The 14,330-nt window shown below is 37.9% G+C and overlaps 1 protein-coding gene across 5 annotated transcripts; it reads left to right on the top strand.

Moving 5' to 3' along the window:
- Positions 1-1,020: 1,020 nt before the first annotated feature.
- Positions 1,021-10,435, top strand: LOC146485909 (DNA-binding protein D-ETS-3-like). 5 transcript variants are annotated; one of them, XM_085102913.1, is made up of 5 exons: positions 1,021-1,176; positions 2,765-2,830; positions 3,765-3,860; positions 4,413-4,776; positions 8,902-10,435. In XM_085102913.1, exons 4-5 carry the CDS (start codon positions 4,429-4,431, stop codon positions 9,262-9,264), a joined length of 711 nt encoding a protein of 236 aa, XP_084959039.1. In that variant the 5' UTR covers positions 1,021-1,176; positions 2,765-2,830; positions 3,765-3,860; positions 4,413-4,428; the 3' UTR covers positions 9,265-10,435. The 5 variants fall into 5 exon arrangements, with proteins under 5 accessions (XP_084959039.1, XP_084959038.1, XP_084959040.1 ...); XM_085102912.1 differs by lacking the exon at positions 2,765-2,830; XM_085102914.1 differs by lacking the exon at positions 3,765-3,860.
- The last annotated feature ends 3,895 nt before the right edge of the window (positions 10,436-14,330 follow it).

Here is a 14,330-nt window from a genome sequence, read left to right as displayed (position 1 = left end):
TCACTCACTCACTCACTCACTCACTCACTCACTCACTCACTCACTCACTCACTCACTCACTCAATCACTCACTCATTCACTCACTTACTCACTCACTCACTCACTCACTCACTCACTCACCCATTCATTCATTCACTCACTCACTCACTCACTCACTCACTCACTCACTCACTCAGTCACTCACTCACTCACTCACTCACTCACTCGCTCGCTCACTCGCTCGTTCGTTCGTTCGTTCGTTCGTTCGTTCGTTCGTTCGTTCGTTCGTTCATTCATTCATTCATTCGTTCATTTATTTATTTACTTACTTACTTATTTACTTACTTATTTATGACTTCTCCTTTACTCTGCCCTCATCCCCTTAGAACTAAGCTGATGCGTCCATACATTACGAAATACATTTTCCTTGATTCATCCTCCGATTACGTATTGATTACAACGTCTCGGCTTAACCCGAATGAACACGAAGTTTTTCTCACGCACAACACGCTGTTTTCAACTATGAAAACTGGTTTAAAATTTCAAAAGCAAGCGGGACGGTTTTTGTGGAACCCCTCTGCCCCTCGAATTAATATGAACGGCTGATATTCCTAATGATAATTTTCGATGTTCGCCTTCTCTGCACAACAGATATACTGCGATTACGCATCATTATTGATTTTATCGAAGGTCAGATCTGGTCATTGATGAGCGCGCGATCTTGGCACGAGACCGCCAAAACTGTCTAACACCCAATACTGTCACGTAGTATCAGCCTTGCAGTTTGTGTTACAGTTTATTTTTGGCTTATTAGGTCTCTTGTAGATCCTACGTCAACTGACAGCATTATCGTTCGCGGTCCTTTGCAGTTTTCACGTCTAACACCCAAGCAACGCGCTTACGTCATGCCGGCGTGTATCACGCACGTGCTCATACACGTGTTTCACAGTTATGACGCGAGCGGAAGACGAATTCTACTCGTCTGTAAACAAGTTTACGTGAACTTGACATTCAATAAAGTTAGAACTTCCTACCCTGGTATGCATAACAACCCCTTTCACTATTCCACAATAAACCTACCTCACTTAAAGGAATGCAAGCCATTAGGTTTAAAATATCCTTCGTGGGCAGAGGGAAGCCACAGATAGAGGCGAACGGTATGGTTGACTGAGGCCCTTCGCCGGAGGCGACTGAACGGTCAGTGTTTAATGACTTTGTGTAAAACGCTATTGATCATGCAACTACTTAAGTTATTTTCTTGTCTGAATTTGTGCTACTTTGAATCATTTCAAGAACTTGTTCAACTGTGTCAAATTTTGAAGAGATTTCAACCTCTTGTGTCAATCCTTTGGCTTGCTGACCTAATGCGCTCTCTTCAACTCTGTAACAGTTTCAGAGAGTTTCAATCTGTTCATTGTTGAGAGAAGCGAACAAAGTTCAAATTAACTCTTCACTCGTCTGAGCGCCAAACCTCCCGCGGTCTCAAAGACACTCATCGACTCTCAAAGAGTTTAATCTACTCAAGAGTAGATCTCCAGGACTGAATTCAAACGCCCGCCTTCTCTCCCAGTTTGAAACCAAACTCTATCATCATTGACTCACATGCCCACAAAACGATTTATTATTTTATTTTTTTTTTTTTTTTTCTCGCTTGGTGGAAACGAGAAAAGACATCTTTCAAGATGAGTTGTTTATTTATTAGTCGCATATACATAAATGTACATGTCAAGAAGAGTTTTTGCCTATCTTTTAAAATAATTAAAAGGGAAGTCAAAATTGAACAAGTTTACACCTTTAGACTGTTTGGTTAGTTCTGGAGCATGCATTTGGTTGCTTAACCCATATGACAAAACTTTTTAAAGTTGGTTTCCGACAGAGTTACATGACAGTCTAGCTTTATAGCATTAACTAGCATTGTTGTCTGTCTTGCTTCATAACATAATTCCAGTTCCATTTTATGTGAGGGATGATTTGGATAAAATATGACAAGACATTTTTCAAAGTACGCCGTTCTTTGTATTCTGAATGATAAGCAAGAAAACCAAATATTAAAGTTTTGTGAAGTCAATCAAAACGTTTGATATCCTTGCAACTCATATAGTTTTTATTAATCGGTTCAGCAAGTTTAGAATCACCTGACCAGCATATTTGCTTTCCAATATTCAGTCAGTAATATTGGATTAACAGATCAACTTCATTCCATAAGGTCTGACATTGACACTTAACATGGGATTATCTCATTCAAGACCTTACTGAACATCATTATTATTACGAAGCATAAAACGTCATCCGACGAAGGAACGTTGTATATCGGAAAGGTTTTATATTATAAGGTCTTTAAAGCTATCAGAACAAAATGTTTGAATGCAGAAGAAAACACAGACCACAATTTCAGATTAGAACTAAATCGAATGTTTTCTGTTTCACTGTCTCATACAGCATTAAATCTGAAGTTCTCTGACTGATTGGACAAGTGTTTGTATCCCATTCTCTAATCTACCTTTCCAACAGCTGCAGTTTCCGATTCTACGATTTTAAAGAGTAGCCAATGCCCAACTATACTACTCGTCCGCTCTGCGACCTATTTCAGGGTATCAGGGACGATTTTACCTCGAGAAGATATTTTCTTGTAGCAAATATGCGACAGATTGTCAGTACAATTCTTCCTACACTTTGATTCTCAAGAAGCTAGCATTTTACAAAACCCTCAAGGAAGGATGTCTAGCTAGTTAGCTTAGTAAATCTTCGGCTTGGAAACTAGAGAACGTCTTTGCCCAACTTACAGATGTAACCAAATCGAAGATGAAACTCGCTTTTCTTTTCTACTGAAAATGTTACTCAACTATCGGGGGTAAGTTTAATGATAACATACAGACGCATTAAACAATTATCAATCACAGGAAAATTTCTGAAGATCTGATGAACGAACTTTAATAGCTATGACATAAATATGCAGTAAATCAAAACCACTTCATCTTGTTGAGTTACGTGTAAAGTAATTATCAATCGTCACTGGCGTACTGTAGGTTCATAGTTTAGCTTTTTCGCTACTGTAATACTTCATGTCTTTTCGGTCATGAAAAACCCTACTTGTTGATCTTCGAGTCTTCCATAGTGTGTGACTCTAGCTTTCGATTCTCCTCTTTTGTCAGAAGATATTCCCTAGTAACAATTATCCCATTTATCCGATACGACTCTTTCAATTCTGGGATTCTCTAGCCGATGTTTGTTGTCCTCGATTCTATGACGGTACCATTTGAAGTGTAGAGATAACAAATTGGCTGAGCCAAGCAAATGGTGAAAACTTTGAAAATGCACGTAACGATTCACCGTTCAATTCTACGATTGCGTGTTTGCAACATATTTATATAGAAGACGACAATTTCTGAAAATCTGCGAGGCACAGTTTTGAAATAACATTCACACTTTCGAGTAAATTAGAGGTCGGCTCGCTTATAGAAATTCCTTGCCGAACTAAGAATTCAACTATTACAAAGAACAAGAAATGGCTGACTCAGTATTCTATAGATCGAAAAATACAAGTGTAATTCATGTACAAAACAAACTTAACTGGTCATTAATCAAATAAGCATTTTATTCACCTGTGCTGGGACGCCTGCCGCTTGAAAATCACACATCGAAACAACTAACAGGATGAGTCGAGGCGATGTTACAGAATAATTTCTCCCATTTCATGAATTTGACCACTACATACTGCTGCTTCCTTCTATTAAAAGTATACGTGAGTGTCCCTCTCTGCAGCGAATTCTGTTCTTCTTCTTTAGGTTGCCGAGAAGCCGTTACGAAGTGATAGAGCTTGGTCGCCATGAATCCGATTGATTTCGACAGCGCCACCTCACCATGCACCTAATCGATCCAAGGTATTACCTTTTGACACATTCAGTCGCAGGCTGTTTCGTGTAAAACACTGAAAGACCTAAAATCATGAAATTCACCTTTTGAACTTCTTTCCAAGCCAGTACCTCGTTTTTTTTTTTGCGCCGTTTTCTTACCAAACAACGCGGGTTAAACGTCACTCTGCCGAAACTGCCCTTGATTGTGTACTGACGCACACACAATACAAAAAATGTGTTAAACGGCGCTGGCCCAATCAAGAACGAGTATCAAGCCTGCTCAGCCAATATGATATCGAGTAATTTTGCCCTCGATAGAAAGAAAATAACGAAATAATGTCCACTACAACAACCAATCAGCATTCAATAACTTTAACATACAGGCTATAAAGTAAACAATTCCTCGCTTTCTAAGCGAGGTCAGGCTTGGTTGCCCGCAGGCTCAAAGCTCGGGTATAAATTTACTTTGTCGGCCCGTAACGTCAGGTATAGCAATAAGTATTATTCCTAAGCGCGTCTTACAGCGACGTGTTCTTGAACTCTTTCTATAATTAATATTTCTCTGTCTCTATCTTTAAGCTGATCACAAAGCTACATGACAGTTATGAATTCTAGAAGTGCAACGCAAGGCATTAAAAACTACAACGGTCTTGAGTGGTGCGTAGATAACCATTCTTCGCAGACTACCCCGACGCCCACACAGAGACGAGAACACCGGTACAAGAACATGCTCCATCTTTGGGAGTTCCTGCTAGAGCTTCTAGCCGATGAAAGCTGCAGATCTATCATATGTTGGAGAAAGAAGGAGAGTGGAGAGTTTAAGCTTATTGACCACCACGAGGTGGCTAAAAGATGGGGAAAATTGAAACAAAAAGAAGACATGAATTACAGCAAACTAAGTAGAGCGTTGAGGTTGTACTATCAACAGGGAATCATTAGAAAGGTGAGTTATGAAATGATCACACTTTTCCCACTTAGAATGGAAAAATACACGTCTATATAGAGACAATCATAAAGGAAGGTTTCTCTTTGACAACTTTCATTTGAATTATGTAATATATATAGATATATATATATATATATCTGATTGCGGCTCAATTGCAACTGAGAAATGGCACCTGGCATTGCATAATAAACACCAGGAGTCGCAGGAAATTCAACTCATTAGATTTGATATAAATTGGTGTTGGACAGACTCTTGGAATTCTCTTTGCAAACTCAAGAGCAAAAACCACAATAAAGAGCACCCTATGGAAGTGCTTCTCAAAACCTTTCATTTGAATGGGCTCAGGAGGCACTGAAATAATTAGTAGCTTGTCGTCAGCTACTTGGCCTGAATGTGCTAACATCGTACGTTTCTTAAGTAAAAGTGCCGTCTTCTATAAGGAATCACCCAAACACCGATGATAGCAATGTGAAGAAAGCAAAGTAAATTCAGCCTTAAGGTTAAAACGAGATTGACTAATAACACGCGGACCAACTCCAGCAGCTTAATAGAAGCAGACGAGGGACAATCTTTATTTTCACGCTCTAATAGAGTCCACCCACATTCAACAGATGTTGTCAATGGGCAACTGCAACGTTACATTTGTCTACAAAGGCTTGTTAATCATGGTTTAATGGCGACATTGGTGTAGTCATGAATTATGTACAAGGCGTACGTACTTAAAAAGTTCGACATTTCGAATGACATTTTATATTCATTGACAAGTGCAATGCCTTAAGGGACCGATCTTTAAAGAGGTTAAAAGCCCGTCAGTTACGAGCCGAAAATAATTTAATCTTTTCATACTGTTTCCATTTGTTTCGTATTGTCCGCTTAATACCTGTAACATTTCTTCCATCAGGAGTTGCTATTTATATAAAAGTACAGGTGGCAAATTAGCCTTTCATAAAGAAAAAAAAATACAGCCCACTTAACAGAGCGTGATCTACGTCGCCGATTTTACTAGTAATTTATTAGCTATTCAATTTCTCTTAGCAACTGAACGGTCCTCGAAAAAATCGCTGCCATTGCTTAATGGCCTAAATGGTGTTTTCACTTTTGATGCGAGTTTCAGAATAATTCCCTCAAAGACATTCTCAAATGTATCTGGGAAAATCACTTTTCTTTCCCAAATTTGAAACAAGTTTTAAGAAATATTAAATCTCCCCTTGTTATGATTCCTCCTGCTATTATTAATTTGAGAACCAAAATGGATTTTTCAAATCAGAACGTTTGAATAAGAGATGTATTATTATTCCACCATTCGATTAACCTCCACAGGAAGGATTATAAACCAAGGTATATCCGACACAGAAAACAAACAAACAAACAAAGAAAATAATAGGAAAAAAAAAAAAACATCATAGGAAACGCCAGAGGTTATCACTATCTGGGAACTTCTTTACAAGTTCAAGATATATTAATGAAATATAAATTTTCAATCCGTGTAATTGAATGAAAATAAGAATTCAGTATTTAAGCTTCACAGAGCTCTCTTTGTCAACAGTAGTCCCATCAGGTATTTCAAACCTTTCGTCGTATTCAGTTGCCTATGAATGTCAATGGAGGTCATACTTTGGGGACTTCTTGTCGATTCGTTTGAGGGCACCAATGTTTCTTTAAAGATACAGGGGCAAGAAGGAAACATCAGATTTCAGTGCCTTGTACAAAGGACCAACATAAGTGAATTACACAATTAACCCTGTCTTCCAACAAAGGGTTTCCCTGTAAGACTTACTGGAAAAACATAGAAGGGAGGACTGTCCCATTGTGAAGTAGTTCTAACATAGAAGGAGGATTGAAAGACAAAATGTTCCAAGACACCATGTAAGTCATCAAACTGCTAGGGAGAAAATGGTTAATGATAGTAATATCAATAACTCAAAATATATAAAATGGTGATAGAAATAGTAATGTATCCTAATCAAACTTAAAATTGTTTCTTGTAAACAAATAAGGAAAAACATTAGCATTTTTTTTTAAAAATTAGAAATTTTGATTTAACTTTACTTTGTCCACTTTTCCAGAGGAAAAAAACTGACTTTCAAGTGACTCTATTAAGAGTTTTTACTGGTCAAAGTTTCTGAATTGTAAAATTTTGAGCTGTCCCCTTCCATTTATATAGCAATGAATTGGAAGAGACGTACCTTACCTGTGGTACCTTGCAGCTGAGCAGTACTTTCCTGTGGTGCTGTTTATTATGCTGTACAAGGTAATTCTAATTTTTGAGTCTGTGGATGAAATCCTAAAGTGTGACTATTCAAATGAAAGCTACTGAGCAGTACTTTCCTGTGGTGCTGTTTATTATGCTGTAAAAGGTGGTTCTAACTTTTGTGTCTGTGGGTGAAATCCTAAAGTGTGACCATTCAAATGCAAGATACTAAGCAGTACTTTCCCATGGTGCTGTTTATTTTGCTGTAGAAGGGGGTTCTAACCGCTGTTATTCTGTTGATGCAATCCTTAAGTGTGGCTTTTCAAATGGAAGCTACTAAGCAGTATTTTCCTGTGGTGCTGTTTATTATGCTGTTCAAAGTGGTTCTAACACAGTGTGATTCTGTTGATGCAATTCTTAAGTGTGACCATTCAAATGAAAGCTACTAAGCAGTACTTTCCCATGGTGCTATTTATTATGCTGTACAAGGTGGTTCTAAAATGTTATTTTGTTGATGCAATCCTTAAGTGTGACCATTCAAATCAAAACTACTGAACAGTACTTTCCTGTGGTGCTGTTTATTATGCTGTACAAGGTGCTTCGAACACAGTGTGATTCTGTTGATGCAATCCTTAAGTGTGACCAATGAAAGGAAAGATACTAAGCAACATTTCTGATACTAGTTTTGCACGGTTTGTTTTGCTGTGGTTCCAACGGTTCACATTCAAATGAAAGTTACTGAGCAGTACTTTCCTGTGGTACTGTTTATTATGCTCTACGGGGTGGTTCTAACGTTTGAGTCTTTGGATGAAATCCTAAAGTGTGACCATTCAAATGAAAGCTACTGAACAGTATTTTCCTGTGGTGATATTTATTGTGCTTTACAAGGTGACTCTAACGTTTGAGTCTTTGGATGAAATCCTGAAGTGTGACCATTCAAATGAAAACTACTGGGCAGTTCTTTCCTGTGGTGCTGTTTGTTATTCTGTACAAGGCGGCTCTAATGTTTAAGTCTGTTAATGAAATCCTAAAGTGTGACCATTCAAATCAAGCTACTATTCATTACTTTCCTGTGATGCTGTTTGTTATATTGTACAAGGTGGCTCTAACTTTGGAGTCTTTTTGCAAAATCCTTGGTGTGATCAATCAAATGAAAACTGCTGAGCATAGTACTTTCCTGTGGTGCTGTTTATTATGCTTTTCGTGGATGGTATAACATTGGACTGTGTCATTGAGACCAAAACTACTGAGCATGCGCGGTACATTTATAGGTCCGTGGTTACCCACTCTTAGGTGCTAGGGTAAATTCAAAATTGTGACCATTAAAAGGCCACTGTCACGATGATTTTGCTGTATTTTGTCAAAAATGCTCAAATATTTGACAAAGAACCAGTTGTTTTGTAACATGAAATTGCTCTTACAACGTATTAAGAAGGAAATATTAAGGTTTTTCTCGTAGGAAGAACAAACTATAATTAATTTTTAGTGACTTCTCTAAAATATGCAGGAAGAACTTGAGAAAATTGGCCAATTGTTCAAGTTGTAATCTACTTCTATCCTAGCCATCCGCAGCCAAACATAGTTAATAGCAGTTTCTGTGCACTAGTAGGGTTATTGTTAACCAACCTCAACCAATATTTTAACGATTCTATTGAAACAAAAGTATTTTTTTGGCTATTCATAGTGACACTAAAAATAGGTGATACTGCCTCTTTAATAGTGCAAATTGACAGTTCTTTACTGTGCTCAGCTGTACTATTTCACTGTTTTGCTAAAATAAAATAAGGTTCGTTTTTAATCGTTGATTTTGTTTCATGGCCGATATATCACTTGTTGGGATAGGAACGAGAAATTATTTTAATTATAGCTAAAATAAATAATAATTTGTAATATTGATTTCACATTCTCTAACCCTCATTTTATTTACACAGGTGAAAGGCCAGATGCTGGTGTACAAGTTTTACAATCTTCCCTATAAGTACGAACCAGGAGTCACTAGATCAACATATCAAGAACATAAAAGAAAAAACGCAGGCCTTCATCACCCAGAATCACAAAAAGCCAAACCTTTATCGCCTCCGATATTCCCTGGATCTTTAACTACAACTTCAGCAATTTTCCCCAGGAGGACCTCCCTCGGGAAACGTTTTCCCTGGCCAGTTGGTCCCATGCCTTCTCCACAAGTTTGTTGGTGCCCAGAACCAGTGCACTTTGCGTCTTCATTTTGCTGTTCCAAAAGTAGAATTTTTTATCCAGTTCCATTGCGTTCAGAACCGCTTGACCTGTCAGCCTAACCAGGAATGAAGCAAACTATTTTAACCACAAGCTTAAAAGTTAGAAGCACCATGTACACTATAATAAGCAGTAAGTTAATGAGCACTGCTCGGTAGCTTTTATTTGTATGGTCACACGTTAGGATATCATTCACAATCTCTAAACAGGTTAGAACCATCCTGCAAAGTAAAATAAACTGGGACAGTACCACTCAATGGGCGGCTTTCAATTGAATGACCACATGTTAGGATTTCATTCACAGTTAGAACCACTTTGTACAGCATAATAAACAGCACAACAGGAAGTAGTGCTTGGTAACTTTCATTTGAATGGTCACACTTTAGGATGTCACCCACAGACTTAAAAGCTAGAACCACCTTGTACAGCATAATATACAGCACCACAGGAACTGAGTACTGCTCAGTAGCTTTCATTTGAACGGTCACACTTTAGAATTCCATCCACAGACTGGAAGTTTAGAACCATGCGGTGTAGCTTAATAACTTTCACGAGTTAGTTTAATCTAATTTTCTTTTGGCTTCATTCAATCACGTTTGCATTCTTTATTTTAGAATTAATACAAAATTAACGGAAATAGACAATTAAAGAACTTTTTTTCTTTGTGAAGATGTAAAAATTTTCGTACCTTTTGATATCATCCAGTGTATTAATGAAGGATTCTGGGCAATTTCGAACTTATGTTTTGCATAGTACGGATCTAAGCTTTACTTATCCAAGAAACGAACTGTACAGTATCGTCATTTTATGAACTTTAAAAACAAGATATGGTACCTCAATTACTGAGATACAACAGCCTTAACTATCATTAAAGTAATTTTTGTAGTTCTCACTCCCAGCTGTCCTTGTCTTTGTAAACATGGTAATATGGAATACTTGGTTGTTATTTGCTGTTAAAACAATTAATGACTTCTTGACATTTGATTGCATTTCCACATGCTTTGTGTCTGTCTGGAGAAGGCGATTTTTCTTTATTTTTCAATCCATAAATAACGTTAACTGAGTTTCACATTTTTGCTGAAAGTGGTCAAAAGTAAAAGATGCGAATTTTCGTAACCACTGCCCTCGGTTGTTCGAAAGCAGATTAATGCTGGCAAGCTTTACTTATCCAAGAAACGAACTGTACAATTTTATGAACTTTAAAAACAGGATATGGTACCTCAATTACTGAGATACAACAGCCTTAACTATCATTAAAGTAATTTTTGTAGTTCTCACTCCCAGCTGTCCTTGTCTTTGTAAACATGGTAATATGGTTGCTATTTGTTGTTAAAACAATTAATGACTTCTTGACATTTGATTGCATTTTCCACATGCTTTGTGTCTGTCTGGAGAAGCCGATTTTTCTTTATTTTTCCATCCATAAATAACTGAGTTTAATGTTTTTGCTGAAAGTGGTCAAAAGTAAAAGATGCGAATTTTCGTAACCACCGCGCTCGGTTGTTCGAAAGCAGGGGCACCCAACGACAGTTTTCTGTTAGATGCTTTGAAACGCTATTTGAGGCTATCTGGAGTGCCTATAAAGCTCTATAGGTTCATTTTAGGCCGTGTTATAATATTTTTATTTGTTTGGTCATTCTAGGGCAACCTGAGTCTTTTCGAAATTACTAGGGCGTCTTTGTCCATTTCCCGAAAACATAGCTCTTATTTCCTTTCCGAAAATCTTAGCTGACCTTTTCTCGGTACCCGAAACGATATTTTTATCAATCCAAAACCACTAGGCCTTAAATTTCCCATATCGCGAAAGTTCGAGGTGAAAATTCCCTTCAGAAAATTGTAGGGGATGAAGGGCCTTCCGAACAGATAATTTACCGAAACGATCTGTCGGGTGCCTCTGTCTCCTTGTCTTGGTGAATATGTACAGCTGTATGTATGGTGACATGAATTGCTTAGTTGCTGTTTGTTGTTAAAAACAACTGGTAATAATCGTAGATTAGAGAGTGCGTTCGATGACAGCAGGCCCCATGCCAGTTGTTCAAAGAGCAGATAATTAATTTTATCCACTGGATAGGACGCTATCCGGCAGATGAAATGCGTGCAAGACTTTTCCCGATAGCCCTATAATTTGTGGATAGAGTAGAAGCATATGTCAAATTTAAATATGGGAATGTGTGGAAAACTTGCCAAAAGCATTGGTTGGAGTACATTTGCTCCGCTGGATAGTGACTTATCCAGTGGATAAAGTTATCCGCTCTTTGAACAACTGGGGCCAGGCTTTTGTCCTTTGGCTAGTTGATGAACAATTAATGACTTCTTGACATTTGATTGCATTTCCACATGCTTTGTGTCTGTCTGGAGAAGCCGATTTTTCTTTATTTTTCAATCCATAAATAACTGAGCTGAAAGTGTTCAAAAGCAAAATATGCGACTTTTCGTAACCACCGCGGCCCGGGTTGTTCGATAGCCGTTTAATGCTGATCCCCGATCAAAAATTAACCAAGATTTTCATCTTGCTTATATCAAAAATGTTTTTGAAAGCTGATTTTAGGTCAATTTTGGTGGTAAAGAAAAGTACAAGTCAAAACTGAGGAACAAGAATCTTTTTGAAGAGTTTTCATTGATTAGTAATTAAACTCGAATCAAAATTCACGTTACCCGAGACCAACAAAACGTAGCCTTAGCGCAGACGTCTCCCATTTTTTAGCAGAGAGAAGAGACTTCTGCTCTACTCTGTTGCTAGTTGTGTTCCATTATCTGATAACCTGATGTTCAGGTTTTAAACTGCGAATGAATTACGTCGTCACATGCTACTCCATGCTTTTCAGCGCTTCATGTCAGTTCCGTGCACGTGTTTGATCTGCTGGACTTTGGACTGTAACTTTTAAAACAATACGGGGCCGCGAATCGCGGTCATCGATCTGATTGCTTTGTCATCACAGACCTGAGAGCTAACAGGAGTAATGCAAATTGTTCAAAAACAATTTAATTTGATTTAATTTTTTTAACGAAAGTTGATACAAATGAGGTCTAAGTGGTGAACTGAAACTGTTCAGCGAACAAGAAAGCGATTAATACAAATGAACCCTCCTCGAGAGAAGCCCATGTTTTCCCACTGTCCTTTCCAGGTGTTTGAACCTTCTTCTTCACTGAGAATGATGTATTATTCAGTAATGACACAGGCAAACTGGGAAAAAAATTCCAAGTGCTCCTATCAGGAGTCGAACCTTAGACCTGCCGATTACTAGCTCGGATGCTCTACCACTAAGCCGTACAGGAGACTCGTGGGAGCTAAGGCCATTAAACTTGGTTCATGGGACAAACATCTATGCTGAATACTGCTAGGATTGGAATGTCAATGCACGGCATATATGTTTGTCCTGTCTTGAAAGTTTTCAATATCTATATTTTCGTCCACAATTTTGTATATGTAATCGCATGAGGCCGAGTAGAATAAAAAATTACCGGATTACGTGTTTATAATGTAGAGGGCAAAATTTCTTTAAAATATCGAGACACTTCGTAAAATCGTCAGTCCTGGCCCGGAGTAAAAAAACCCGTGAGCAAAACAAACAAACAATTTACCCGTTTTTAGCGTACAAAACAGCCAAAACGAGAAAAGTCGATTGTTATAAACATATGTAGTTTGGAGAAAATACAAGTTTAATTCATGAGCAAACTAACAACAATTAAACCAATTGGCAGACATCAACAATTTTGATCCACCTGCACTGTGAAGCTTTCTACCGCTTGAAAATCACACGTTACAGATCGATAAAAATAGCAAACCGTGGGTCCAACATACATACATACACACATTCATATACACTTTTAATCAAGGTATCATAAAAATAAAAATACAAAAATAACATCCTGAAAAGGAAGTTAAAGAGGTGGCCCCTCTGTAAATTAACTTCTTAGAAAAAAAAAATTGAAAAAAAACATTGTCCAAAAGGAATAAAAATTTCCATAGACAAAAATGAGCTTATGAAATACGCATATGCGATTTAAGAGTAGCTTTCAAACGTCTTAAATTTCCAGCCTCCATAACGTAGCGGGGCAAATTGTTCCATTCGCGCACGATCCTAACAAAGCAAGAGTATTTATAGCCGTTACACCTGTCTATTTTTACTTGTAATTTGTAGCTATGATAGGATCTGGTAACCTTTGAAGCAAAACGGAGATTGTTTAATTTAAATACAGTTTTATAACATTCAACCAAGGAAAAGTATAATCTCTTATCTATATCACTCACCGACGACCAACGCAGGGCTTCATAACAGTCTTCATAAGGCATTTCAGTCGCCCCTTTGCTGACCTAAGGCCAACCGCGATGCTCTTCTCTGTACTTTTTCAAATAAACAATGTCTTTGACTAGAAACGGACTCCATACAGGTGATGCATACTCAATTATTGGTCTAACAAGAGATTTGTATAAACTGGAGAAAATGTTCTTGTCTGCATAACCGATTGTACGTTTTATAAGACCAAGGACCTTATTTGCTTTGTTAACCACCTCAACAACGTCTGAAGGTCGTGCGAGATTGTAATATCGAGGTCTTTTACAGAAGCCACTGAATTTAGATGTTCTCTATGCAGGACGAGTGTATAATTCGGGACAGATTTGTCTTGCGCTGGTGTTAATCGCATAACCTCACATTTGATCACATTGAAAATTAGTTGCTTTGTATCAGACCAACCCTTGGACCTGAACAAGTCAGACTGAAGGGCGTTCGTCTCGTTGATAATGACCAAACAAATCCGATCACGTTTTTAGCTTATGACAAATAGTCTCTTGCCGCTTCTTGTAAGAAACGAAGATTCACCTTTGGAAGTTTCCTTTGAAGCTGTGGCACTTGATTTCCAAGTATTTTTGGCACAAACTCCAAAGAACCTGAAAGAAGTCGTTGTTGTCACGGCACAAATTGAAACCATGCAGCAAAATGTAGAAATGGCGTGCTCAGCCAATAAGGAGCAAGTATTTTCGCCGCTCGACCAATCAGGACTGAGTAATTTTGCCCTCGGTAAAATGCCCTCTGTTTCGACCAATCAGCATTCAGTAATTTTGCCCTCTATGTTATAACACAAGTTATTGTATTGTCCTTCACCCTTCTAGTTCCTCTTTTATAAC

Source organism: Pavona decussata, unplaced genomic scaffold, assembly GCF_977016875.1.
Source record: "Pavona decussata unplaced genomic scaffold, jaPavDecu1.1 SCAFFOLD_24, whole genome shotgun sequence".
Classification (NCBI taxonomy): Eukaryota; Metazoa; Cnidaria; class Anthozoa; order Scleractinia; family Agariciidae; genus Pavona; species Pavona decussata.
Note: the sequence above shows the minus strand (reverse complement) of the source record. Positions and strands in the feature narration are given on the sequence as shown.